Genomic DNA, 23,687 nt, shown 5'->3' with positions numbered 1-23,687 from the left:
CTACCTGCCCCCACGCGCGTGTTCCCGTCTCGCTTTCCTTCTTCCATCTTGCCGCTCGCGGTTCCCCGTGTTCTTCTCGGTTCGCCTTGACGAGGCGCCGCATCCGCTGACGTGGTAGGCCAGGCTCTGAGGGCTGCGCGTGCGCCGCCGCCGCCGCTGTTTCGCGCGCTCTCTGGCCCCCAAGGGGTCCTCCGAGAAAGAGACTCTCGCCGCCCCGTGAAGTCTCTCCTCAACCAGCTGCGGCCGCACGCCTCGGTGGCCTTCCACCTCGCGCTCCAGGCTGCTGACTCTGGCGACGGTTCGCTTACCGCGGCTGATGGTTCGCCCCTCTTCATCCGTTCGCTGTCGCCTGTCGCAGCTCTCGTTCCCGGCAAGCACCTTCCCGGCGCGCGCGGCGGACGCCAGGCTCCGGCGGAGGCTCTCTTTGCCTGCAGAGCGCAGCGCGTGAGGCGCCACGGGCGCGGAGGAGGGCGCGGCGGCAGAAGACGAGAAGGAGGACGACGCCGAGGAGAGAAACGCAGCGTCTCTCTCTCGCTTCGCCCCGCCCGCCCCGTGCGGCATGGGGAAGTCGGTAGAGGACCACGACGAGGACGAGCATAGGTCGGTTGTCGCAGCCGTGCTTCGTCGATGCGCGACAATGGCGGAGTCTGGGAAGGGCTGAGGCTTGAGGTCCTTGTAGGGGCTGAAGGACGATCGGCGGCGGTCTCCCTCCCACCCGTGCTCGCCTCCGCTCTTGCCTGTCTCCTCTTCGCTCACAGCCCCGAGTTCGCCTTTGGCCTCCCGGGACATGCCAGGCTTCGCCTCGTCCGCTTGGGCCCAGATGTCCTGCGCCTCTTGGAAAAACTCTTCGCCGTCGTACCAGTCTTCCCACTGGGTCGCGGTCTGCGGCTCCGGCACTGTTTTGGAGAGGCGGGACTCTGCGGCCTGCGCCGCAGAGTCCCGCCTCTCCCCGGCGCCGGATGCGCGTCGGCCCTCCACGCTCCCGCGCGCCCGTCGCGAGGAAGAGGAAGAAGAGAGATGCGAGGCGTTGCTCGCGCTCCTCTCTGCGGCGTGGATGTGGCTCGTCTGCTCCTGATCTCGAGCTTTCTTCCTCTTCTCCGCCTTTCGATCTTCCTTCTTGCCCCCCTTGGACGACGCCTCCGCGAGGTCGTCACCCTCGTGGTGCCGGCGCTTGCCCGCAATCCAGTCGCGGGCTCCTACGGCAGACGCGAGTCTAGACAGAAGCGACGAAGACGCAAGAAACTCCCCGATGCGGCTCGGAAACGTGTTGCCGTGGTGCAGGTGCGAACCGCTGCTGCGCGTGCGCGCAGGAGGGCTGCCTGCCTGACTACGGTGACCAGACGAAGGGTACCAACTGGAGCCGCTGTCGCGGCGAGGCGCGTCCGCGGACGCGTTGCTGCTGCTGTGCGAATACGTCGTTCGAATCGACGCCCTGCGAGAGGGCGCGTGGCTCGCGGCGGCCTGCGGCGTGACGAAGCACTCGCCCAGCCGCGACCCCGACCGGCTTGTTGGAGCCTCAAGTGCGGGCGCCTGGCTCTTTCGCGGGCGCGACGCCTGAGCGTGAGACGGCGAAATGGGCGCCGCGTGGCCCTCCGCAGCCGTGACCGACGCGGCTGCTGACTGCGAGAGCGAATCGTCTTTCGTGTCCGCCTCTGCGCGGCCCTGCGCAGATGGCCTACTATCTGGTGCCGCTGCCTCTGCGCCACCCCCTAGAGTGAGAGCCGAGGCGACCGAAATGTCGCTTGACTTCTTCGGGTACCAGTGAGCGGTCTGACACCCCTCTACGTCTCCGCCTCTCGCCTGCCGCCCCGTGTCGTCAGTGCGTGGCCTCTCCGAGCCGCTGAGTTCCTGGGTGCAGCTCCACGCACCCGGCCGCACGCTCTCTCCGCTTTTCTCCCTGACTGCAGGTTTTTCCTCTCTGGAGCGGTGGCTGAGGCGCCTCAGCTCGCTCAAGAATCCGTGCCGCTTCGCTGTGTCGTCCGCCGCCCGCTTCGAGCCGCAGGTCTTCCTCTCTCTGGCGCTTCGCTGGGCTAGCCGCAGCGACGCGACCTCGTCGCGTTCGCTCGGCCCCCACGCGGAGTACGCCGAGGCACACGAGCACGGCGAAGGGAGAGGAGGGACTTTGGCTAGCGAGGCAGTCGAGCCTTCGCTCCGCGTGTTGGGGCCGCCAGCGACCGAGGACGTGGACCAGGTGGACGAGAAAGAAAACCTCCACTTGAATCCCGCCGATCGCCGCTGTCTCCTGCCGCCCGGAGATGTGCTGCCGTCTTCCTCGCCGTCCTCACCTGGCGTGCGGTTCGAAGTGCCGCTGCTCCCTCTCAGGTTGGACCAAAGGAACGCAGCGGTGCTTCTCTTTCGCCGCGGCGACAGCGCCGTCGCCGACGACACGCTCGACCTCTGGCTCGAAATGCAGGAGCAGCGCCTGTCGTCTGCCTCCACGCAGCTCTCGCCGTCCGTCACCCCCGTCGGGACCTCCTTCCCGGTGCGCCGGTAACTGCCTGACCGCGGCAACGACCCGCCCCGGCAGGAGGCTTGCGAGCTCGCGCCCGTGCGCCTGCGCAGCCGCCACCGGAGACTCCGGCTCGACGCGCGTTTCTCCTCATGCTGCTGCCTGTCTAAAACAGTCGATGCGGAGGCGAAGGACGCACGCGCGGAGTCAGCACCCGCCGCCTTGGTGGATCCTGAGTCTCGGCGCCTCTCACTCACCTCACCCGCCTGCGCCCGATCCTCCTGACCGGAGCGCGCAGAGGGCGCCGCGGCCGCCTCCTGCGCCGGTGGAGAAGCGCCGCCTGCGACGACAGCCGCCTCGGGCAGACCTGTCAGCGCCGGCGTGTCCGCGCCTGCAGACCCTTGAGCCACCGCAGCCCGCTTCGCGAGAGAAGGCGACATCGCGGAGGCAACGAGGTAGTGGTGGTGCCACTGAGGAAGGGGTGCGCGCGACGCGGGGTTCGTCACGCCTGCTGAAGCCGCTGCGCGCGAAGATTGGCGTGAGAATGCCAACAAAGGCTTCACAGACTCCTCTTCGGAAAAGCGATCCCACCCCTGGCGGCCTTGGCACGCAGCTCCGCCCGTCGTCTCATTTTCCCGCTCTCTCTCGGCTGCATGTGAGTCATGGTCGCTCCGGCTCGTCCCGGCCTCGGCGGCGCGCATGAACACAGAAGTCACTCGTCCATCGCCGGAGTCTGGGGCCCCGCCTCGTTCGCCGCGGCGCGCAGGCGTCTCCCTCGCATCATCAGGCAGCGGCTGAACGCCGTCGCCGCCTCTGTGCGCTTGCTGCGCACTGCGAGCGCCTGCACGGCCTTCTCGAGTTGCGATGGGCAGCGTCTCTATCCCTTCCCGGGCGACAGCGTCCTCCGCCTCAACGGCCAAGTGCTCAGCCCCCGGTGGCCGACCGGGAGTTGCGGATCGTTCGCGGCGCGAGCTGTCGCTGTCTGCGCTGCGGGCACGGCTTCGTCGCCCCATCTGCCACAGCGTCTTGGGGCTCCAGCCCCGCCGAGGCGTCCCTGCGTTGCCCGCTGCCCGGTGGGCGACTTGGGCAGCTGACCCGCCTGGGCAGCCACTCTCTGCGCACCTGTCCATCGTCGACGGAGAGGGCTGCGGCGCGCCAGGCACGGCAGCCGTCAGCGGCGGCGAGCGCGTCGCTGGGCGCCCAGGTGTTTCTGGTGGACTCTTGGCTGGCTCGGCCTCGTGTCCTCTGCCTCTGGAAGCTGTGGCCTTGAGGAAGTCCGCGTGCGCCAGAGGAGACGGGGGGGGCAGCGGCGGGCGGGGTCGCGGCGACGGCGAACTCAAGCAGCTCCGTGAGTCGCCTGCGAGTTTCCGCTGGTGATCGTCTCCCGGCGAGCCGGTGCGGTGCGACTTTCCGCTGTTTTCTCGGGCGCTCCGCTTGGGCTTGCGCGAGTCCTTGATGACTCCCGTTGCGCACGCAGCCAAGAAGGACGAATCACCTACCACTGACGACATCTGCTTCGGTGGCGCGCCCTGTCCTCCCGCGTGTCGGAGCTCCTGGCGCCCCACAGACTCGTCGGAAGGCGCTGCCCCCTCCGCCTCCTTCTCGCCTGGCTGCGGCGCCGGCGGAGGCGCGGCGTGGGGGCTCTGATCAGGGGAGTGCATGTCGGCCGAGGCTCGGGTTGAAGGCGACCCGGGAGGCGAGCGATCCTTAGTCGCTGGAAGACAGCTGCCCTCCAGCGAGACGATGCCTACGCTCCCAAACGGCACCCCCAGCTGAGACGTTTTCGTCCCGTCTCTGGCATGTTGCGGGCTGCGCAGAGCCGACGCGGACGCTTTTGCTTCAGCTGTCCAGCCTCCAGAACCCGGCAAAGTCGGCGGGAGCAGCCGCTCGCCTTGAGCGGGGCCAGCGCCTGAGAGAGTCGCCTGCGCTGCTGGAGCCCGCGCCGCATTATTCTCTGCGTGGGCGTTGCCCTGGGGCTCGCCCTGCGCTCCCCTGGAGTCCGCGGTTGCGTACTCAGACCTGGGCGCGGGCAGCTGGCCATGTGCAGAGGATACCGGGGGCGAAGACGAGGGATGAAACATCTGCCCCGTTGCAGAGGACGCGAAAACCTTGGCTCTCCCGTCGCTCGGCTTGTGGTCGCCTTCCGCGGGGCGGTCGCCGGCTGCCTCCTCTCCCTCACCAGACCGGGCTCTTCCACCGGACCTCCTCCTCTCGCCGGCGCTGTGTTCGGCGCCTGCAAACGAGAAGCCAAATGCGTCTCGCGCTTGAGACGAGGGAGCCGGAAGCGGGGACGACGCGAGCGGTTGCGTGTGGTCGCCGGCTCGCTCGAGTTGCAGGCGTTCCAGCAGGAAGCGCTGAAAGCGCGCCGCACCTTCGGGGGTCCTGAGGAGCTGCTGAAGCCACAGGTGCTTCCTTTCCTGTTGATCCGCGGAGATCGCCCCCGGCATGCCCGATGCGCCGCCGGACTCCGCACCCTCGGCGCCCGTCGCTCGCCCAGAGTCCACAGAACTCTGGCGGTAGAACGCGTGCTGCTGCAGCAAGTTGTAAATCATTTCCTCCCGCCGATATTCTTCCTCCTCGCGCGCCGAGCGCCGCTGCACGCCGGCGTCGACGCTCGCACCCTTGCGGTAAGGCAGAGGCGGAGCGTCCGTTTGAGAGCTCTCCGCGAACGCCGTCGCCCGTCGAGCGCTCGTCCCCTCCGGTGGGGGGGCAAGCAGAAAGGACGGCAGCAGTGTACTGGGGAGCAGCGACGGCAGGTGCTCAAAAGCACAGCCGTCATGCATCTGACACTCCGAAGGCGCGGCGGAGGACGGTAGGAAGAGCTCAGCATGCCGCGACAACGGCAGCCACGCCCCGGCCTCGTCTCGCATTCCTGACTCGCTAGCCGCTCCCCGGCAGTCACATAAAGATCCCAAGGCCGGCGACCCTCCCTCGCGCTTCGCCTCTCTGCTGTCCTGCTCTCTGAGCGCCAGACCCTGCGCTGCAGGCGAGAGATTCGCGGCGGCGGCGTACGGAAGAACGAACGATTGGTCAGCTTGCCCGAAGACGTCTCCTTCCCTGATGGAGGGGAACCCTGCCGGCGGAGCCGGAAGAGGTGGCATCCCGGCCTCCGCGCGAGGCCCGTTGAGGGCTTGGGCTCCACCCGCCTCCTCCCTGTGCGGAGTCACGGCGTGCTGCGGTGAACTGCTGGCGGACAAAGAGGACGGAAAATGGCTCCTCGCTTCAGCAGAGGCGGCGCGTTGTGCGTCCTGCTGTGGAGTCGTCGCATGGAAGCTAGGGCTGCTCTCTCGCTTGCCGTCAGAACCTCCATCCTCACGAGTGTGGTTCGAGGCGCTGCGTGAATCGACTCGTCCATCCTCTCCGTTTCTGCGCTTTTTCTTGCCGTCCGGCTCTTTTAACTGATGCACGCTCATCGCAGGGCTGCATGCTAGCGTCCGCCCTCCTTCCTCGCGGCCACTCTCTTCTCTCTTCCGGTCTGCAGATCTGCTCTCGGCGTCCTCGTATCGGTAGCTCCAGACGGGTGAGACAAGCGGCGCCGCTTCCACAGCCCCAGTGTCGAAGCCTGGTGCCACCAGCGTCGCCACAGCCGGCAGCTCAGCCGTGGCGGCGGACGCGGCAGATGTGCCGCCGGCGCGGGCTAGTCTGGACGAAGAGTCGTCGACCTCCCCCTGTGCGTTCTCCACTGTGCGCCTGCTCGCCTCAGAGTGCCGGCGGCTGCCGCCCTCGTCCTGCGACGAAAAAAGATTTTCTTCGTGCTGGCGAGCGGCGGAGAAAGACGCGGCGCCGGGAACTGACGCAGACGGAGACGACGCAGAGGCAGGTGAGGCAGGTGAGTCAGGTGAGGCGGCTGAGGCAGAAGCCGAGGCGGAACCCGATTCCGAGGGGACGAGCGGCTCTCCAGGAGTTGAAGGTGACGGAAACGAGAAAGAGTCAGCAGACTGGGGCAACTGCAGGAAATCACGAAACACTCGACAGTGGGCGATTCTTCAGAAGCACCACTAGGCGCTGGAAGAGAACGGACCTGGCGCCGGCCCTGACAAAAGTGGCGAAGGGGCGAGCAGGTCCGCGTGCGTCTCAGGGCTCGTCCGCCAGCGAGCCATACGTACACCGGTGGCGGCACTCACGTCACCGCACTAGGTTCGCGACACCAGCTCCGCACGCATGAACTCCGCGCGTCGCCGAGTTTCACGGAGCGCGTGTGTCCCTATCCCAAATATCCTGCTGCGGGCGCTGCGGCTGCACACGCATGAGACATTGCTAGGTGTGTCGACGCGCTTTGTTCGTGAGTGGTGACTAACCTGAACAGGAGGGGGATCATCGTGAGACGGAGGCTGGCGAGCAGAAGCGATAGACTCGGGACACGGGCCACGCCCTTCAGGCGCCGTCTGGTCTGCGTCCGAGCGACGCGAACTCGTCGCTTGCTCGGGGCGTCGACCGGACATTGCGTGCGCAGGCTCGCGGTGCGGTGAGTGATTCTCGACAGACGACGGAAGTTGCTCCAGAGAGGAATAGATCTCATCGGGGCCCTGCTCAACGTCGCGGGTGACAACCGTTTCGGGCGTGGGGGCGCCGCGCGGAGCTGTCTGCTCTGCTGTCGCTCTCACAGTGCCTTGGCGCTGCGTTCCGGGCTGCGGCTCGCCCCCTCGGCGGCGGAGATCCTGCATCGCGTCGGCGCCGTCCATCTGGTGTTCGCTCTCTTCCTGGCTGTCTACGCGCGAGCGGTGGCTGCCTCGTCGCTGGCGATACTCGTTCCCGCAGGCACTCGTCGCCCCCTCGGCCTTCACCGTGTAGGGCGTTGCCGCCGTGCCCGCCTCTCGCGTTTTTCCACTCCGCTCGCCCCCACGCGACTGCCGCCGTTTCTCCGTCAGGTTGTCGGACAGGCGGCGCCTGGACTGGTCGGCGAGACCGGCCTCGCACACCGCGGGCTTCGCCAGCGGCCTCTCCCCCCGCGCGTCGCGCGTCGGCGCCGCCAGCTCAGTCCTCTTCTCCTGAGGCGACGCCCCGCCGTGAGCCTCGTGGTCGCGCCACGGAGAGGCAAGCCCGCACGTTGCGTCGCCCGCCTTCGCGCTGCGGCGCTGCGCGAGCGACATGGCGCTCTCCGCCGGCCTCTCGCTCTGCGGAGTGCTTTCCACGGCCGTGGAGACCGACGTGCGCTCGCTGGGCGCGGCGCTGATCGGAGTGGGCGGCGGACTCGCTTGCTGATGGACGGCCGACGACGAGCACGCCGTCGACGCGGACGAGGGGAGCGGCTTCTGGATCTTGTGAAACCAGGGATGCGTCAGAGCCTGCGCCGCCGCACAGCGTTTCTCGGCATTTCGGCAGCACATCCACGCCACCAAGTCCTTCAGGGAGTGCGTCACATTCGTCCAGCGCGCATGTGTAAAGTTCAGCTGGCACCTGAGACGGGCGCACGACAGGAGGCAAAACGTCCGAATGATCCCCCGCCACGCTCTGAGACACAGTCGCTCCGCTGAACCCGAGACCTCACAAAGGCAAACGCCTCCTCCCATCTCTGATCCTTTGCCACGCTTTGAGACGAAGTCTCTCAAACTACATTAAAAAAATACTTTATTAAACCTTCTAATACACATAAACGTTTTATATGTAAAAAATATTTTTTAAAAATCAATCACGTAAATTTGAAAAATTAATAAGTTTATATAAAAAATATTTATTTCCAACATCTGCTTGAATTGCTAATAAAACTGAAATTATTCTAGAACTTTTTTTACACATGTTGAGACCTCAAAAAGGCAGACCCCTCCCGCCCTCTTGCCTGCCCCCGGTTCCGCATAGCAAAGCGGTGCCTTATTCGATAGTGCTCATTAGACGATGTGGACCGCTCTCGCCTCCGTGGCTGCCACTTAGCGCCACCGTCGCACGATCGGCAAAGCATAACTCTCCCCGCCACACGCTGCGCAGCCTCCTCAGGCCCTGCTCAGCCCAGCACATGACACGCCTCACGGCGGGTGTCTACCTCAAATTCTTCTTCAGAATCTCTTTCACGTTCGCCCCCCTGAATGGAGTGAACCCCGCGATAAGCGTGTACAGAATGATTCCAGCGCTGAAGACGTCCACCTTCGTGCCGTACGGAAGATCCTGCAGAATCTCAGGCGCTGCACAGAGGCACAGCCGGCCAGCCGAAGCGTTGGTGAAAGGCGACAGGCGCAGTTAACAGAAACAACTGCATCAAAACCCCCCAGACGGGAGCCTAAACTGGCATCAACCGATTCCCCCCACACGCGAATAGAAATTGTCTAGGGGTCGCGTCACTGCCGGCGTCTCTCCTTTCCACGCGAATTCTTTGACTTGGTTTGCGCCTCAGTCCGCGGCCGCCCGCTCGGGTTGTGTACTGGAGTTTTTTATCGAACTCCACAATCCACATGTTCGCCTCTGGCAAACTCACCGACGTAGCCCGGTGACCCGCAGCGCATGCGCATCGACGGGCTCCCCAGCGTGGAGGCGAGGCCGAAGTCAATCAGTTTCAGGGTAGTCGGGTTGTCGGCTGTCTCGAGGATAAGGTTCTCAGTCTGGGGTCACAAGGGCACAGGGCGGGAAGACAGGGAGAGAGAGTTATGGACGACAGAGGCCCTAGGTCGTCAGCTTCTGCTCTCTCCTCGTCTCATGGCGTTCTGTGAGCACCCCCCTTCGTGCGTCTATGAGTCAACCGTCCTACTGCCACCCGTTACCTCTCTTCTCAGTCTCACCCCCCCGCCCCAGGCTCCTCTCTGTCTGTTTCTCGAGAGGCTTCTCCACGACTGCGCAGGCGCGGCACTCTGCAACGGGGCCTTGGGAGAAGAGGCAGGCCAGTAGGAGCTCCCGCTGGTGCTCTATTCAGCTTTCCTCAAAAGCTTCAGTTCTTCTGTGCTCCCTGTAGAAAACTCTTTCAGTCTTGCGTCCTTCAGATTCTTTACCTTGAGATCCCTGTGAACGACGCCCTTCGCGTGGAGGCACTGGAGAGCGAGGAGGAGACGCCGCATGGAGTGCCGCGCCTGGTCTTCGGTGAACGGGCCTTTTTCACTCAAGTAGTCGAATAGCTCTCCACCTCGAAGATACTCCAAAACCAGGCAGACGTAGTCCTCTGGACGCACAGACAGACAACGCGTGCAGGCGTGTGTATTTCGTGCAGTCTGAACTGTAAAAAAGCAACCAAGAAAGATGGAAAGAGAGACAGAGGAGAACGGAGTCCCAGACGCACCTTGCTCGTAGGCGGCGTAGAGCCGAATGATGTAGGGGTGGAGGACCTTGCGGAGAACTTCGATCTCTGTGTAGACATTGCTTTCCAATACTTTTTTCTTGTTCACTGCCTTCACGACGACTTTCTCTCCTGTAAGGGAAAAAGCAACACGAGAGACGAATGCAGCATTCACCACCGGCGCTCATCCACGACAGGAACAGAGGTACCTGTCTCGGGACCCACGCGAAGTTGCCATATACAGATTCCTGAAGGCCGTGCCACGAGGGCGAGTCTCCATACCTGTGAAGAGGTGGACGCCGATGTAGACTTTGGCGAAACTTCCTTCACCTGAAAACAAAACTCGCATTCGCCGCGAAGCTTGGCGTAAGGAACAGACCAGCCTTCCTACGCAGATGCAACCGAATTCCAAGACTCCCGCGCCCAGCCGCAGTTCACCAGGGCGAGCCCCGTGCCCAGCCGCTAGCTCACGCGCTACCCAGAAGGCCCGCAGAGACACGGGACACTCAAATGACAGCGCGGTGGTGAACTGGTCGCGACAGAAAGCTTACCAATGAAATCCGTGAGTCGATACAAGTCAGTGAACTTGAGAAGTCGGCAGCCGAGTTGCTGGAGGGTGTCCAGCCACAAATTGCAGATTCGCGCCTCCGAGCACTGGAACTCGTACTCGCCGTTGCTGGCGATAATATACACGCAAGGCCTACAAACAGGAAGCGACAGACAACGCGAGATGAGCATCGAAGGCCCTCTCCTCCCATTGCAGGTTCCGGTAGCACTCCCAGAGTGAGGCAACCTTAGCAGGCGCAAGAACGAAAAGTGCAGCCCAAGAGTCAGACATGCACCGAGACACTGGTAGCACGTCGTTTCATTCTTTTACAAGTCAGATAGATGCGCTTTGGTCTCTTCATCCCGTCAACCTGAGCGAGCGGGTCGGGGATCGCGATTTGGAGGCGCGTCGTACTCTTTAAATCCGCTTTTCAGTGTGGACAGGTGCACGCTGCAGGCGCGACGGAGGAGACTCTTGTGCGTCGCTTACCCCTGTTCCGTGATGTTGTTGACAAGTCTGGCGTCCGCGAGCGGAATTTTGAACTTGGGTGTCGCGGAGGTCTTTTCTTTCCAGCAGAGGAGATAGAAGCCTCTCGGGTCGAACCCGTGCTCTGCGAGGCCCGCTACGTCGACGCCGCCGTGCCTCGCGCCTCCACTGGAGAGAAGGGAGCTTTCTGACACGAATTCGAGGAGATTTCGTGCCTCAGCGGAGGTGGACGAAGAGAGAAGCGACGTGTTGAACCCTGGCACCGCCACCGACAGCGGATTTCCCGACAGAGGCTGCTGCCGCCACGCGTCGCCCTCGCCGCCGAGGTACGAGCCCGACGGCAGGGAGCAGTACCCCTCCAACTCGAAGGAGACATATTTTGTCACGCGTGTCGCCAGAGGCAAGGGCAACCGCTTCCCGAGCAGCGCGAAAAATTTATCCATTTTTGCAGCAGAGAGAGAAAGACACGACGATCGGAGACGAGCACACAGTCACACCCCTGAAAGGGCGGAGGATCCCAGACGCCAGAGGGGTCTAGGCCCGCGACGGAGGAGACAGCGAGGACGTGGGGACAGAGGATCGTGGAGCCGATCTCTCATCTAAAGTGAGAAACCGTCATTCTCCGAAGACGCAGGTGCGGACGCCCTTCGCAGCTCCCACGGCTGGAACGGGGAGGAAGGGGCTGACCGCCACGACGCGCGAAGCGAGAAACGCTCTGCTGCACGGTGTCTCTGCGGGTCAGCGCGGACAGTCACGCGCAGCGGATCGAGGGAGGCGAGGACGGCGATCCCTGAGGCGAGGCGCCGACAAAATTCAGACCTGTGATGCGGAAAACGAGGCGACAAGGGAGAGACCTGGATAGCTAACAGTCGGAATCGGGAGTACCTGAGCAGCTTTGAACTCGCCACAGACGCGCTGCAGCTCTGTCGCTGGGCGTGAGAGGCGGCCCAGGCGACCCCTTAGGCTCTGCAGAGAGCCGCGGAAGCAGAGGCCGAAACTGGCAACGAGGCTCAGAGACCTGCGACACGCTTCAGCGGAACGCAGCACCCGGCCTGCAGCGCATGACCTGCCTGCGTCAGCACGGAGTCCGGCTGTGACGACGCGACGGCCGTGGAGAGTCGAACGCGGACGCGCACAGCGTTCCCCCAGTCCTGAAGGGTACCACTGCGAGTTGCCGCCTCTGCGCGCTGTCGAGGGCAGTTTTGCTCTGGCGAGGGGAGTGCTTTGCCTGCACGCGTGCCCTATCTCATGGATGGAAAACGGCATTCCGACGCGAGTAAAAATGCCAGACAAGCGTGAGTCTGACCGCCACCTCGCCGGCTATCCTGCCTGGTGCAGCGCCCTCCGCGCCTCCTGCTCTCCTTGGATCGGCGGCGCACAGGCCCCACAGGCACGCGGAAAGGTCCCGCTGGAAGCGTTTGTCGCCTGGTTGTTCAGACTGCAAAAGGGGCCCGCCCGGGAATACACTTCGGACAGCGAGATCCTTGGAACTCCGCGCGACTTTATCCACTCTCTCTGGGTTCGGCAAAAACCTCGTCAGTCGCCAGTAGTCGAGACTGCCAACGACACAAGCCGCGACCCGAGAGCTGGGGAGGAAAAAACTACAAAAATCGGCGATGGTAAGCCCCGTAGGAGAGGAAGGCGTGACCGTGGCTGAGGCGGCAGCGAATCGTCGAAGACCGACGCGGTGAAGGGTTCAAGAAGCCTCTATCCAGCCCTTCCCTTCCCACGCACAGAAGCGTGCTACGTACGAACACGCGAGTCGCAGCGGACGTAGAGGAAAGCTCGTGACACAGCCGGCTGCAAGTGGACAGAAGCGAGAGGAACTGAGAAGAGAGAAAAACGACGACCCTCGGTCCAGCAAGTTCTGCGAAGTCCCCTCTCCATTGCGGAGAATCAGGGTGGCACGAGGTCTGGAGATCCGGCCCAAAAGCCGATCTGCGCGAAGACCTCTTTACGCCTCAGCGATGCCGCCAGGTGACCGTTGAGGTGGAACCTGGGTGTGTCAAACAACGGAGGAAAACGGCAGAGCAAGCTTCGCGGCAGCAGGAAAAAACCGAATTGCAAGCGCCTGAGCAAGCAGCCCAACGAAAAAACTTTAAGGAAAACATGCGGAAAAAACGGGGGCGCATCCGACAGAGTCAAGAGCTGGACAACGCGGGCAGACCAGCGAGTCGCGGAAACGGAGTTCGACAGGTCGCGGAAACAGGGTTTTGGCGCACGAGGTCACCAGCGCCACCCCCGAGGACGTGGCTACGGCAAAACGAGCCGAATATTCCGGATGAATGTGAAGTCTACGTTGGGTGTAGATTTCCCGCTAACACAGCAGAACCGACGCCTATCGTCAAGCCAACGCACGCAGTTCGCGGGCCGCAGCCCCCAAAGAGAGCCTGAAATCGAATCCCTTGGCGCGGAAAAAGAGGGCAAACAAAGTGCACCAGGACGGAAAGTCGCAGCTGCGTCCATACACCTCCAGGGCAGAGCCTGAGAGCAGAAGGAAGGACGCTACGCCTTCCAGTTCGTGTGCTCAACCCGTGTAGCGACCTTCTGCCACAAGCGTCGATGTTCGTTCGATGCGCGCAACCGGGAAACAAAAAGAGGCGTGGTGTGGCAGCGCACATGTTTTCTCCTGTAGTCCCGGCGGCATTCCTCAAGAGGTCCGACGTGCCATACAGAGAGGGGAAAGACGCGCTTGTCGCAAAAGGAACCGGGTGGCAACGACTAGAAAACATGCGGCGAAGAGAGAAAGGGAAGAAAAGTTGGCAAGGAAGGTGTCGGACTGTGGTGGCGTGGAACTTCGGAAGGGGCGCCGGTGTCATCCGCCGCCGCGCGTCGACGCACCCGCGAGGCGCCACAAACTGGCTGCAGGTCCTCGCACAGAAGGGATATTCAATCGAGGCACCATCACAGGCGAAGGAAAGAGCGAAAAAGACCAGAAAGCCAGCTGCCGTGGCAGGATTCACTCCCCAAACGAGATGGCTGTCGCGCATCCCCGCGCTGCTGCGACTCTCCGCTGTTAGAGGGACGACGCTAGGTTGACCGGCGCGGCTAGTCACTCGACGCAGGCACGACGAGCCCACGATTTGCTGCCTGGCGTGCCGGGCTCGAGGCTGCTTGGCAAGGTGGTGGGAGAAGGCCACCCGAATTCATCTGGAATTCCAAAACTGCCGAAAACCCCTGGAAAGCAGCAGGCAGTCCTTCCGCACCCGGTTGCTGGGCCTTTCTGCGCCGCGGAAACGCGTTACACTTTCGTCGTTCTGCACACAGCGGCCGGCTTGGGGGACAGTTCACCGGGGAAGAAGGCGAACGGGACGGGACCAAGGCACTTCCACAGACTATGCAACGGCGCAGTGCATGCCCCGTCTAGTTGGTAGACGCGGCAGTTCCTCGAATCGATGGAACTGACCTTTTGCTCTTCTGTTGAGCAAAGCCGGTCAACGGAACCGTGCACATTCACACCGAAACACGTGGCAGGGCGCCTGTCAAGATCCTGCGCAACAACGCCTGAACTTGCGACTTGACGGTCTGCGTCAACAGATCGCCCGCGTTTGCGATTGAGGGGTCTTTTCCAACTTTTCATGTCTAGGTTCGACCTCTTTAAAGCAATTCTCGAACGGTCCTGCGTACGGCAGGGACTTCTCGGGGTTTGTATCTGTTTCGTGCCGCTCATGACCGCAAGTGGCATCCAGCGGGGCTCCATCGAGTCCGCCAGACGACTTCAGCTGCAACACATCTCCCTAAAAGTATCTGTCGATTCTTTCTTCGTCCACAATCCCACAGAACCTGAAACTGCGGTATATTGTTGGGATCCGAGGGTACGCCAGGAAATGAGGCTGTGATGTGTGCGGCTCACATCCTCGAATTTCCGTGGTCCTGCCAGTAGGTATCTGCGGCAGTCTTCTGAGGGAGGCGTATCTGGGATTTCCTGACGTCACAGGCAACAACGGCGCCCAACACGAGAACCGTTCCGCGCGTCGGCAGCATCTCTCTCGCTGCAGACGAACCAACCTCGCAGTACGGGGCTGCAGCCCCCCAGCAGCGTCGTCCGTGAAGGGAGAGGGTAGAGAGCCGCGAGCGAGACGGCAGCCGACCCGCTGATGACGTCGAACTCTGAAAAAGAGCTCGTGTTAGCGCTGAACAGTGTTTCAGACGTATTGGCTAGCGCCTGAGTGGCCGTAGAGCAGCACGAGTAAACAGGGCAAAGGGGACAAGTGTTACCCACCGCGCACTGCCGCACACGCCGACTCTCGCGTTCAGGGAAAGAAACTCTATCCATCCTCCCAACGGGTTGAGCTAACCTCAAGTGGTTTTTCGGTGTGCCAGCACGCGAGAAAACCAGGAGAAGGATCAAGGTCCCACCGGGACTCGAACCCGGGTTACTGGATTCAAAGTCCAGGGTGCTAACCGCTACACTATGGAACCAAGGACGGTGCCTGTATGTAACGGCTTGTGCCAGCCGTCGCTTTTAAGAAGTGGCAACTCCACGGTGTCTTCTCATGCTCGTGGGACAGGCTCGCGGAGCCCGTGCAGTCCACAGAAGTGATGGCCTAGGCTGAAGGGAAGGCCCATGTTGTGCAGGAACGAGCAAGTTCCCGGGATACTCTGTCCCGGAACGAGCTGCGGATCGTCGTCGTTCGGACGCGCAATTAGAACGAAGGCAGGACTCCACTGCCGTAGGTGCCTCACCGTGGCAGCGACTCGGCGTGCATGCGCCTTCTTGTGTAGCTTAATCGTGCATGGCTGGGGAGATAGGTGAGAAAGCGGGGCGGCAGCTGGTGCCTGTGTGTCTGGATCGTGAGCAACAGCGTATTGTTATACGCATCAGCAGTCTCACGGCGGGTTGCTACACCTGAATGCGATACTTACTCAGCTACGGCAGCAGTCACGGGCAGCATGAATTGATAGGAAGAGGCGACATCCACAGCAGAAGGTTTGAAAAAATATCTACTGCCATGTGTGGCATAGAGGGCGTACCAGAGCCTCGCAGCTCCCAGGCGGCTTCATGAACGCTTTCTGTCCCGTGCTTGCTGCGTGGCTTCTCTTAGGACTGGAACCCTGCCGTCAGATTCCACCACCGCTCGTCGGACGCCGGCTTCGTGAGACGCTAACGGGGCTGGACTCCATCCGTTCAGGAAGCTCGCACGTCCTGGGACTCTCTCCGCGTCTGACAGAGAAAGTGCCTTCTCAGGACGCCGGCGCAAAGTATGGACGAGTGAGAAGGGAGGCGACCACTCTCGCGAGGCTCTTGCCTACCTGAAGTCTGCAGCCGTGGCAGCCCCCTCACTCTGCCTCCTCACTGCCGTTTAAGGACCCCGTAGTTGATGGAGCTCTCGGCTGCTTTAGGCAGTTCGAGTGAGTAACATCCTCCGCGAGCAGCAGCCATGTTACTCCGTGTCCTATCGACAACAAGATGGCGGATCCTCAGCGAGTGCCTTCAGCCCCGACAGTTGAGGCATCTTTTCTACGTGATCCATAGTTTCAAGACGACAAGGTTGCCGCCGACGTACCCTTCTCGGTTCCTGCCTCTCCGGCTGCTTGTGTCACACTCCTCGGCCTGTGAGAGGGGCTTCGCTTCCGCTTCCTGCGGCCCTGGAGGCGGCTCTGTGCATGATTTTTGCTGTTCTCTCCGAAATCTCTTCGAGAACTTAAACACTTCAACGAGTTTAGGATCAAGTAGGTAGACTTTACCGTGTTTCGCTGCTACCAGTTCCAACATGCAGGGCAAGTCCGTTACTCACATGCTCATGTCTGAGACTGCGTTTTCACGGGACTCACGGCACCAGTCACTCAAAAACGATGTGGACGAGTCGTCTATCAGTTAAAACAGATAATGCGAGTCAGTCTAGTTTCTGCGCGCCGCACCATACAGCTGGGGCATCTTTGCGGCCTTCGATTTCGTGAAGAAGGCTGCCGCGCGGAGCGGCACACCTCCGTTGAAAGAACTGTCGAGTTTCGGGTTGGCTTCTCTCTCGGCGATCGACTGAATTTTCTTCCTCTCTTCTGCTCGTTTGGCTGCCTCGGCGTGTCGCTTCTCTAATTCCTCTTGCCTCTTTTTTTCTTCGGCGAGTCGCAAAGCCTCTCTCGCTTCTGCCTGCTTAGCTGCTTCCTCGTCTCGCTTCTTTGCCTCCTCTTCACGTCGTTTTGCAGCTTCTTCTTCAGCCTTTTGAAGAGCTTCCTTTCTCTTCTTTTCCTCCTCTTCTGCCTTCTGCAGCATCTCAGCTTCCTGTTCCTGTCGTTTCCTTTCTTCCTCTTCTTCTTTCTTCCTTCTCGCCTCTTCGGCCTCTGCTCTGGCCTTGGCTGCTGCCTCCTCCTTCTTTCGTTCCTCCTCTTGTTTCTTCCGCTCCTCCGCCTCTCGCTTCTGCAGTTCCATTTCCATCTGCTTTTCCTGCTTTTGCTCTTCTTCCAGGCGTTTCTTCTCTTCCTCCTCTTGTTTCTTCCGTGCCTCCTCCTCCTCGCGAGCCCGCTTCTCCAGCTCTTCTCTCTCGCGTTTTTCCTCCTCTGCTCTCAATTCCTCTTCTTTTCTCCTCTCCTCCTCCATCCGCGCCTCCTCTTTCTTTCTCTCCTCCTCCATCCGCGCCTCCTCCTTCTTTCTCTCCTCCTCCTTTCGCGCTTCCTCCTTCTTTCTCTCTTCTTCGCGCCGAGCCTCCTCTTCTTCGGCCTTCTCCTGCGCCTTCCGCTCTTCTTCTCGGCGCTCAGCTTCCTCCTTCCTGACGCGCTCGGCTTCCTCTTCCTGCCTGCGCTCCATCCTCGTCAGAAGCACCTTCTCCAGATGCCGCTCGGCGTCAGGCACTTCGCTGGGGGACACAAAGACCTCCGTTGACCCCGGGACGACCTCCCACCACGGGCCTACGTGCGGAAAAAGACACCAGGCAACCGTCTCGCTGTCCGCTGCGACACGAGTTCAAAGGCCCTTCTGGCTTCCCCCGCTCACGGCGTGTCTCGAAAACTGCTGCACGGGGGTCTGATCTGCACAGAACGCTCCCCCGCGGGAGTCCGCAGCGACCCGACACACAGAACCGCCAAAAACGGAGGCGCAGGCAGACATCTACAAGAACCAGCAACCAGAGGCCTCAGACAACCAATGCGGTGAACAGAAGCAGACACATATACACATATGCATGTATACATGTTTATATGTACGTAGTACATAGTACGGCAGAGTGCCTATTTCAGATGCGAAAGAAACCGCAAAGTGACCAGCTCTCCATCACCCCACTGCGTCTCTGAGGAGGGAGTTCGAAGGCCTCAAAGGAGGCATCTGACTGTGCAACTCACCGGAACTGAACATCGGTTCATTGGAGAAGCGGTAGAGTCTTTTTAACACTCGGATGGCTGTGGGGGGCCCCTTTCCTCTGAAGGGGTTCACTGCCATAAGGCTCGTCACGCTCGGTGAATTCTGCGCACAATCCCGTTGCACACGTAGGGGCTTCCGTCGCACGCCAGCACTCGCCAGCCTTCATTCTCAGAAGTTCGTACGACGCCACACTGCGGGCTTAATACCGCTGAGACTGCAGAGGCAACTTTATCCTCTCTGACTTCTCGCTTCAGGTGTCCCGGTCCCTCGCAAGGTGTCTGGCGTGCGGACGTGCTCAGGTGTCTCTCTGAGAGACAGTCCCTGTGTGAGAAAGGCGTGCGTCGCTAAGAGCTGAATTCTGCGTCTATCCTCCTCCGTTTGGCAGATCGACGACGCAGCCTCGCGCGGCGTACCTGAAGAAGTTTGTTGAGGAAGAGTGGGAACCAGGGGTGCCGAATCGGCGCAGTCTGGGCGTCGTCCATGGGCACAAACCACTGCAGCAAGGAAGAAGAAAGCCGCAGCCAAGCACAGGCTGCTGTGAGTCAGCACATGATGTCAGGAATTTAGGAAGATGCCACAGAAACGTACAACGAAGAAGGACGAACCGCAAGCGCCGCCACGATGGCCTGCGGACGCACAGCGAAAGGAAAACGTGGAAAAGCAGACGCACCATGAGCCAGTCTAGGCGGTAGTGATAAGGCGAGATGAGGCACGGGCGACGATTGACGTCGCCGGGCTTGCATTTGAACTCGTAGTCGACCCAGACGCTTGAGTTGCCCTGAAAAAAGAGGCAAACGCACCTCACAGCGCTGGTTCCAGGCTGCGCGGTTGCAAGCAACAACAGCGACAGATTATCCGCACAAAAAAAATACGCCGACGCAGGCGTCCTCCCCGTTAGGGCTCTATCCAGCCACCGGGTTCGAGGCAACCACGCTCGTCGGCAAGTCGCAAAAACATTTCGGTCGCGAGACTCGAAGCCTCGTACAAGAGGCGCAGACTCGGAGGTCACAGTCCCTAAAGCGAAGGATGCAATAGGTCGACACTGCCGCCCCCCGCATTGGGTCTTATCAGAAAAGGAAACTTACAGGCTGCGCATCGGCGGTGCCTTGCACAATGAGTTCCCAGCGTTCCTGAAGAAAAGAAAAAATCAACGCAGGCATCAAACCGGGCATGCATGCGCCGTAGAATACGCCTCCCAAACATCAACAGCTTCGCAGAAAAATGCGGCACAAGCAGCAGCTGAACGTGGGTCGTGGCTGTGAATCCCAGATGCTTTATTCAAACAGACCTAACGCATGCTCGCCTATGCAAGCGACGCATATGGCGTGTCGACTGAACTTTCTTCCTCAAATTACCTTCGTGACGGAGCCGAAGGCGCCGTAGGTGTTCACGATATTGAACGGGTTGCTGAGGCTCGCATTCATGATCTGCATCGAAATGCAACTCAGAGAGGCAGGCGGATACCTCACGGTTCACGCCGGTGCAAACAAAGGCCGAGGCCAACAGAGTGAAAGATCGACGAAAAAGACACCAAGGCTTCATGCCCTTCAAGGCTATTAATAGCCACGAACGCGCATGAACGAGGAGATATTTTGGGTTTAGAGAGGCGGACTTTAGTATGTGCACGTTGTACTGTGGAGGACAGATAAAGACCAGGCCCGCGGACAGGCCTAAAGGCTCCTCGCTAGATCGGAAGTCCTCTCCTTTAGTCACGCGAAGGCGTTTGACAAACGGGGGAGAGGGGGAGGACCCCGGCCTCGCCCCAATCTCCAGTCCAAGCTGCATCTTCGGAATCGCGCTCTGGGCTCTGCGCTGAAGAACAAGGAGTCTGAGTCTCACTGGAAGCGTACCTGGTTTGGCGAGAGGAGGTTGGCGACCACCGGCACAGAGAAGGAGATGAGGAGCAGAAGGAGGAGGAGTTCGACGTGAACCTTGTAGACCAGGGCGGCGTTGTGAAGAACCTCATAGGAGAAGACGATAAGGGTGGTGAACAGCGAGATGGCGAGCCACAGGCAGGGCGCCAACGGGCCATGCTGGAAGAGGGAAATGGCGCTCCAGAGAGTGGCAGAAATCAGCACCAACTCCACAAAGACCTGAGAGGTGAGCGTCTTGGTATACGCAGCTGAAGAGACTGCAAGGAGCAGACTCAGGAAGACTGAGCACAGGACGCTCCACAGCGGCGGGACGCCGACCTGCGTCGCGAACGCCATGAACGTGAACAAGCCGCATGCGGCGACGACTTCGACAAGCATCTTCGCCCACGCCTGTCGGATGTCTTCGCTGAGCTGAAGTCTCGCGCGAGGCGGAAAGGCCGCGCGCGCGAACGAACGAAACGCGCGCTTGATCTTGGGCGAATACCAACAGCAGCAGGTTCTTGGCGGCTCCTCAGAGGGCGGCACATCAATGTCCATCGACCAATCCGGGCGACCGCCTGGCACAGACAGAATGGACAAAAAGATTGAAGTCGAGTGAGAAGTCAAAATACACTCTCACACGTTTGGATGCATATGTGGAACGCGCCTCGCCTCGGCTCTGCACCTCACACGTGCTGGGGGTGGCAGGGCGAGCAACTCGTTCACAGGTACACAGCTTCGAGGAAGGTTAGCCCCTCCAAGTCAAAGCCGGATGCAAACCTGTCCCCTGTTGCCAGGTATTCACCCCTCTCGGGGCTCTGGGGGAGGGAACTGCTACAGACCGTCGCGGCAGGCTTGTGTGTGGGCGTCAAGCCACAGCCTGCGATACGCACGTGGGAAGAAGCCTCGCAGGCTTCTCACGACGCGCGCCTGTGTCGGCACCCGAGGCGCGGCGAAAGCAGCGAAAATTCTTGCAGGCAAGACGTGGAAACGCGCGTGCCGGCTACACGTTACCGCGGTCTCTGCATCGACCTGCAGCCGGCTTTAGGGGCGGTCTTCCGCTGAAAAAGAGCGTTTTTTTCGCGCGCCTTCACTCACCTTTTTCTTCGAGGAGCCCGGCCGTCTCGTGAGGCGCTCCAGTCGACCAGGCTTGGTTTGCGTTGGAGTCTCCGAGGGCGTCAAGAGGCCAGGCCTGCGTTTTCGGCAGCGACCAGCTCCCCGAGCACCCCTGCAGGAGGGGGGGGAGTCGTTCGAGAGTTTTCGAGGGGAAGAGGCAGGCGAGGAAGTTGTCGTCGAAGGCCATGATGGCTGGCACAACCGTGAGGTGGTTGAGGAAGGCAAAGTTCCCCGAGAAAATGATTGCTGCCTGAAAGAGGATTTGCACGACTCCTCCGAACAAGCGGCACTGGCGGAAGGGGAGGATGAGGAGAAAACAGAGGACGCACTCCACGATGTGGTTCACGACCACCTGAAAGGCGTGGGCGCCGTGAGACTGGTGGTGCATCAGCCACGAGAACGGGCTCGGCAGCGGCTGCGTCTCGTAGTGGTAGTCCAGCGCTGTCAAGTCGCGCCACGCAGCGTCCCCTCTGAGCTTGATGAGGCCCGCGCCGAGCATGAGTCTGAACAGAAGCCACCGGTTGCCCCAGATGCAAACTTTCGGGGTAGGCCAGGACGGAGGCAGCCGCGAAAAACTCCAGAACGGACAGAGCCAGATGGCGAGGAAACCGAGCTCGAGCAGCTGCGACTCCCAGCCGAAGCTGAACCATACTTGCCCGACGCTGTTCACGCTCTGGTACAGAGTCCAAAGCAGAAGCATGAGGAAGCCGCTGCTCGCCCCCACCACCAGCGTCCACACGGAGACCAGCAGGCCTGAAAAAAACACGCAGACTCAAGGGACCTGAGAAGAGGCCTGGCGACGCGCACGCCGCGCCGGCACAAACCAGGCTGGCTGAGGAAGTCAGAGTTTGGCAGGGAAGTTAGCACCTAATGGTCCTGGGAAGTAGGAAGTCGCGTCGGTGCCTAGGAAAACGACTTCCAAGCCGCCAATCCCAAGGAGCGACCCCTGCGGAGTGCAGGCGTTTGAATGGAGGGGTACGGGGCACAGATGCATTCGGCGCTACGCTCACCGACGAAAGGGAGGCAGTGAATCCAAAAGTCATTGGCGGGTAGAACGAGAAAAAGCGAGGGAAAAGCTTTGAGTCTCTCCCAGAAGCTTTCCTCCGCCAACGCCTCTCTCGCGCTCGCCACGTAGGACTGTGCGGGTAGGATGCCATCCGATCCAATGAGGCCTTGAGTCTGCAAAAAGCAAAGCCGGCTTGCAGAAAAACAGGCTCGTCACGGACGTTGGCTGAATACAAAACGCTCGTCCCCTCAAGAAGAAAGCAGACTGTCGCACGCCCAAGGAAGGCGGCCTTCTGTGTTGCACTTGGGCTTAAGGTAGGCCCTGAAGCTGATGCTAAGGCCGCGTGAGATCCGCCCCCGTACCTGGTTGAACGCCACAAGGAAGGCGATAGAATAGACGAAGGCGAGCGCCCGAAGAAAAACCTGCGTATCGACAAAGTGCACATCACGCAGGACAGGGAAAGATGGGCGAACCCCGGGATTCGAATTCGCAGGAAAAACGAGGATACAGTCGGATGCCAGGCGGCGGCGGTGGCATGAGGCCTATTTTGAGCTTCAAGGTTTAGGCGCGCATGGTCGTAGGCTTGACGCCGCTACGCCCCGTTGAATGTTCGCGGGCAGGTACGAGGGCAGTCTTGCTATTTTGAAGCCGTGCTTCCGTGCCCACGAAGCACCTGCTCCGCGCGACAAAGGCTGAGTGCTCATCGAGAAGGATCGAGAGGATCGCCATGTCAACCTCCACGCCAGAGGCGACCGGACACCTGCTCGCTCGTCTTCTGGCGTCCATAAGGCGCACGCAGACTCCCTGCGCAGAGAAGCGCCTTCGAGGAGTGCTACCATATTCCACGTGTTTCGCGCACTTACAATTCTCGCAAGCCAGTAGGTTGACTTCATTTTCTCTAGGCTTTCAGAGTCAAGTACCCGCCTAGTCTCCCTGCAAGACCAGGTCACATCGGCCCTTTTGAGGAAGTGAGTGACACTCTGGCGCCACGAAAGAGGCTGCTCCCCGTCAGAAGCACCTTTACGGAAAATGCAGGGAAACCACTGCCCAAAAATGGCAGGGCGGCGCCAGGCCTCGCCCTGACCCGCCATTCTCATTTCGCCGCCAGGTGCCTGCACGATTGACGAACAGAAGATGCTCAGGATCGGCGAGGGGGGGCACGCAGGCGGAGCAGTCGAGATCCTGAGCCAGCCGATGGATGACGCGGCAAAAAATGTGCGTTCTCGAATCAATAAATGAGGGAGAAGAAGAGGATCTCGAGAAAGAAGAGCGGCGCTACGCACCCAAGCGGGGCGCCACCGCGGATTGACTCGGCGGAAGGTGTAGGGGACCGCAGGATTTGTCCTGCGGTGTCCGTACGGGGTAACGGACGAAGAATGCAGCGACCCCAAAAAATCAACGACTTTCATAAAAATATTCAGCAAACTGGTACACACGGCTCCTTGCCGCGACGACTTCACAACAGCACATCATCCTGCTCACAACACGCTCCGAATCTTCCCCAGAGGAGACTGCCACGAGCCTTAGTGTCGGTTTTTTTTCACCTGTCGCCTCAGAAGCAGACGTGCCGACTTGAGCTCCTCAGCCTAGAAAACAAACTAAAGCGTGCTAAATGTGCATAAAGGCGGCCGTGAACGAGCCGAACGCGGAGCGACAGCGCCGAGCTAGCTGCAGCTGGTCTTGTCTTTTCGATACCTCCTCCTGATGTCTAACGCCGCCTCACGTTCGCTGTACGGTAAGA

The 23,687-nt window shown here is 60.9% G+C and overlaps 2 protein-coding genes and 1 non-coding gene across 3 annotated transcripts; all 3 read right to left on the bottom strand.

Annotated features, from left to right (window-relative positions):
* Nucleotides 1-11,120, bottom strand: BESB_055820 (uncharacterized protein; the record flags this gene model as incomplete). Its single annotated transcript, XM_029364017.1, has 9 exons — nt 1-6,396; nt 6,748-7,846; nt 8,427-8,565; nt 8,856-8,979; nt 9,364-9,530; nt 9,648-9,776; nt 9,927-9,974; nt 10,196-10,344; nt 10,681-11,120. The coding sequence occupies 9 exons, from the start codon at nt 11,118-11,120 to the stop codon at nt 1-3; spliced, it is 8,691 nt and encodes a 2,896-aa protein (XP_029219940.1).
* Nucleotides 11,121-15,027: 3,907 nt separating this feature from the next.
* Nucleotides 15,028-15,099, bottom strand: BESB_057710. Its single transcript has one exon. It is a non-coding gene; the product is annotated as a tRNA-Gln (tRNA).
* A 1,420-nt stretch (nt 15,100-16,519) lies between these two features.
* On the bottom strand, nt 16,520-23,043 carry BESB_055810 (putative rhoptry protein; the record flags this gene model as incomplete). Its single annotated transcript, XM_029364016.1, has 11 exons — nt 16,520-17,523; nt 17,953-18,073; nt 18,385-18,465; nt 18,642-18,749; nt 19,057-19,101; nt 19,327-19,398; nt 19,822-20,402; nt 20,923-21,693; nt 21,951-22,119; nt 22,309-22,368; nt 22,810-23,043. The coding sequence occupies 11 exons, from the start codon at nt 23,041-23,043 to the stop codon at nt 16,520-16,522; spliced, it is 3,246 nt and encodes a 1,081-aa protein (XP_029219939.1).
* Nucleotides 23,044-23,687: the final 644 nt, after the last annotated feature.

The sequence above is a fragment of the Besnoitia besnoiti genome, chromosome IV, assembly GCF_002563875.1.
Source record: "Besnoitia besnoiti strain Bb-Ger1 chromosome IV, whole genome shotgun sequence".
Taxonomy (NCBI): Eukaryota; Apicomplexa; class Conoidasida; order Eucoccidiorida; family Sarcocystidae; genus Besnoitia; species Besnoitia besnoiti.
The sequence above is the reverse complement of the archived record's forward strand: the minus strand, read 5'-3'. Positions and strand labels throughout refer to the sequence as shown.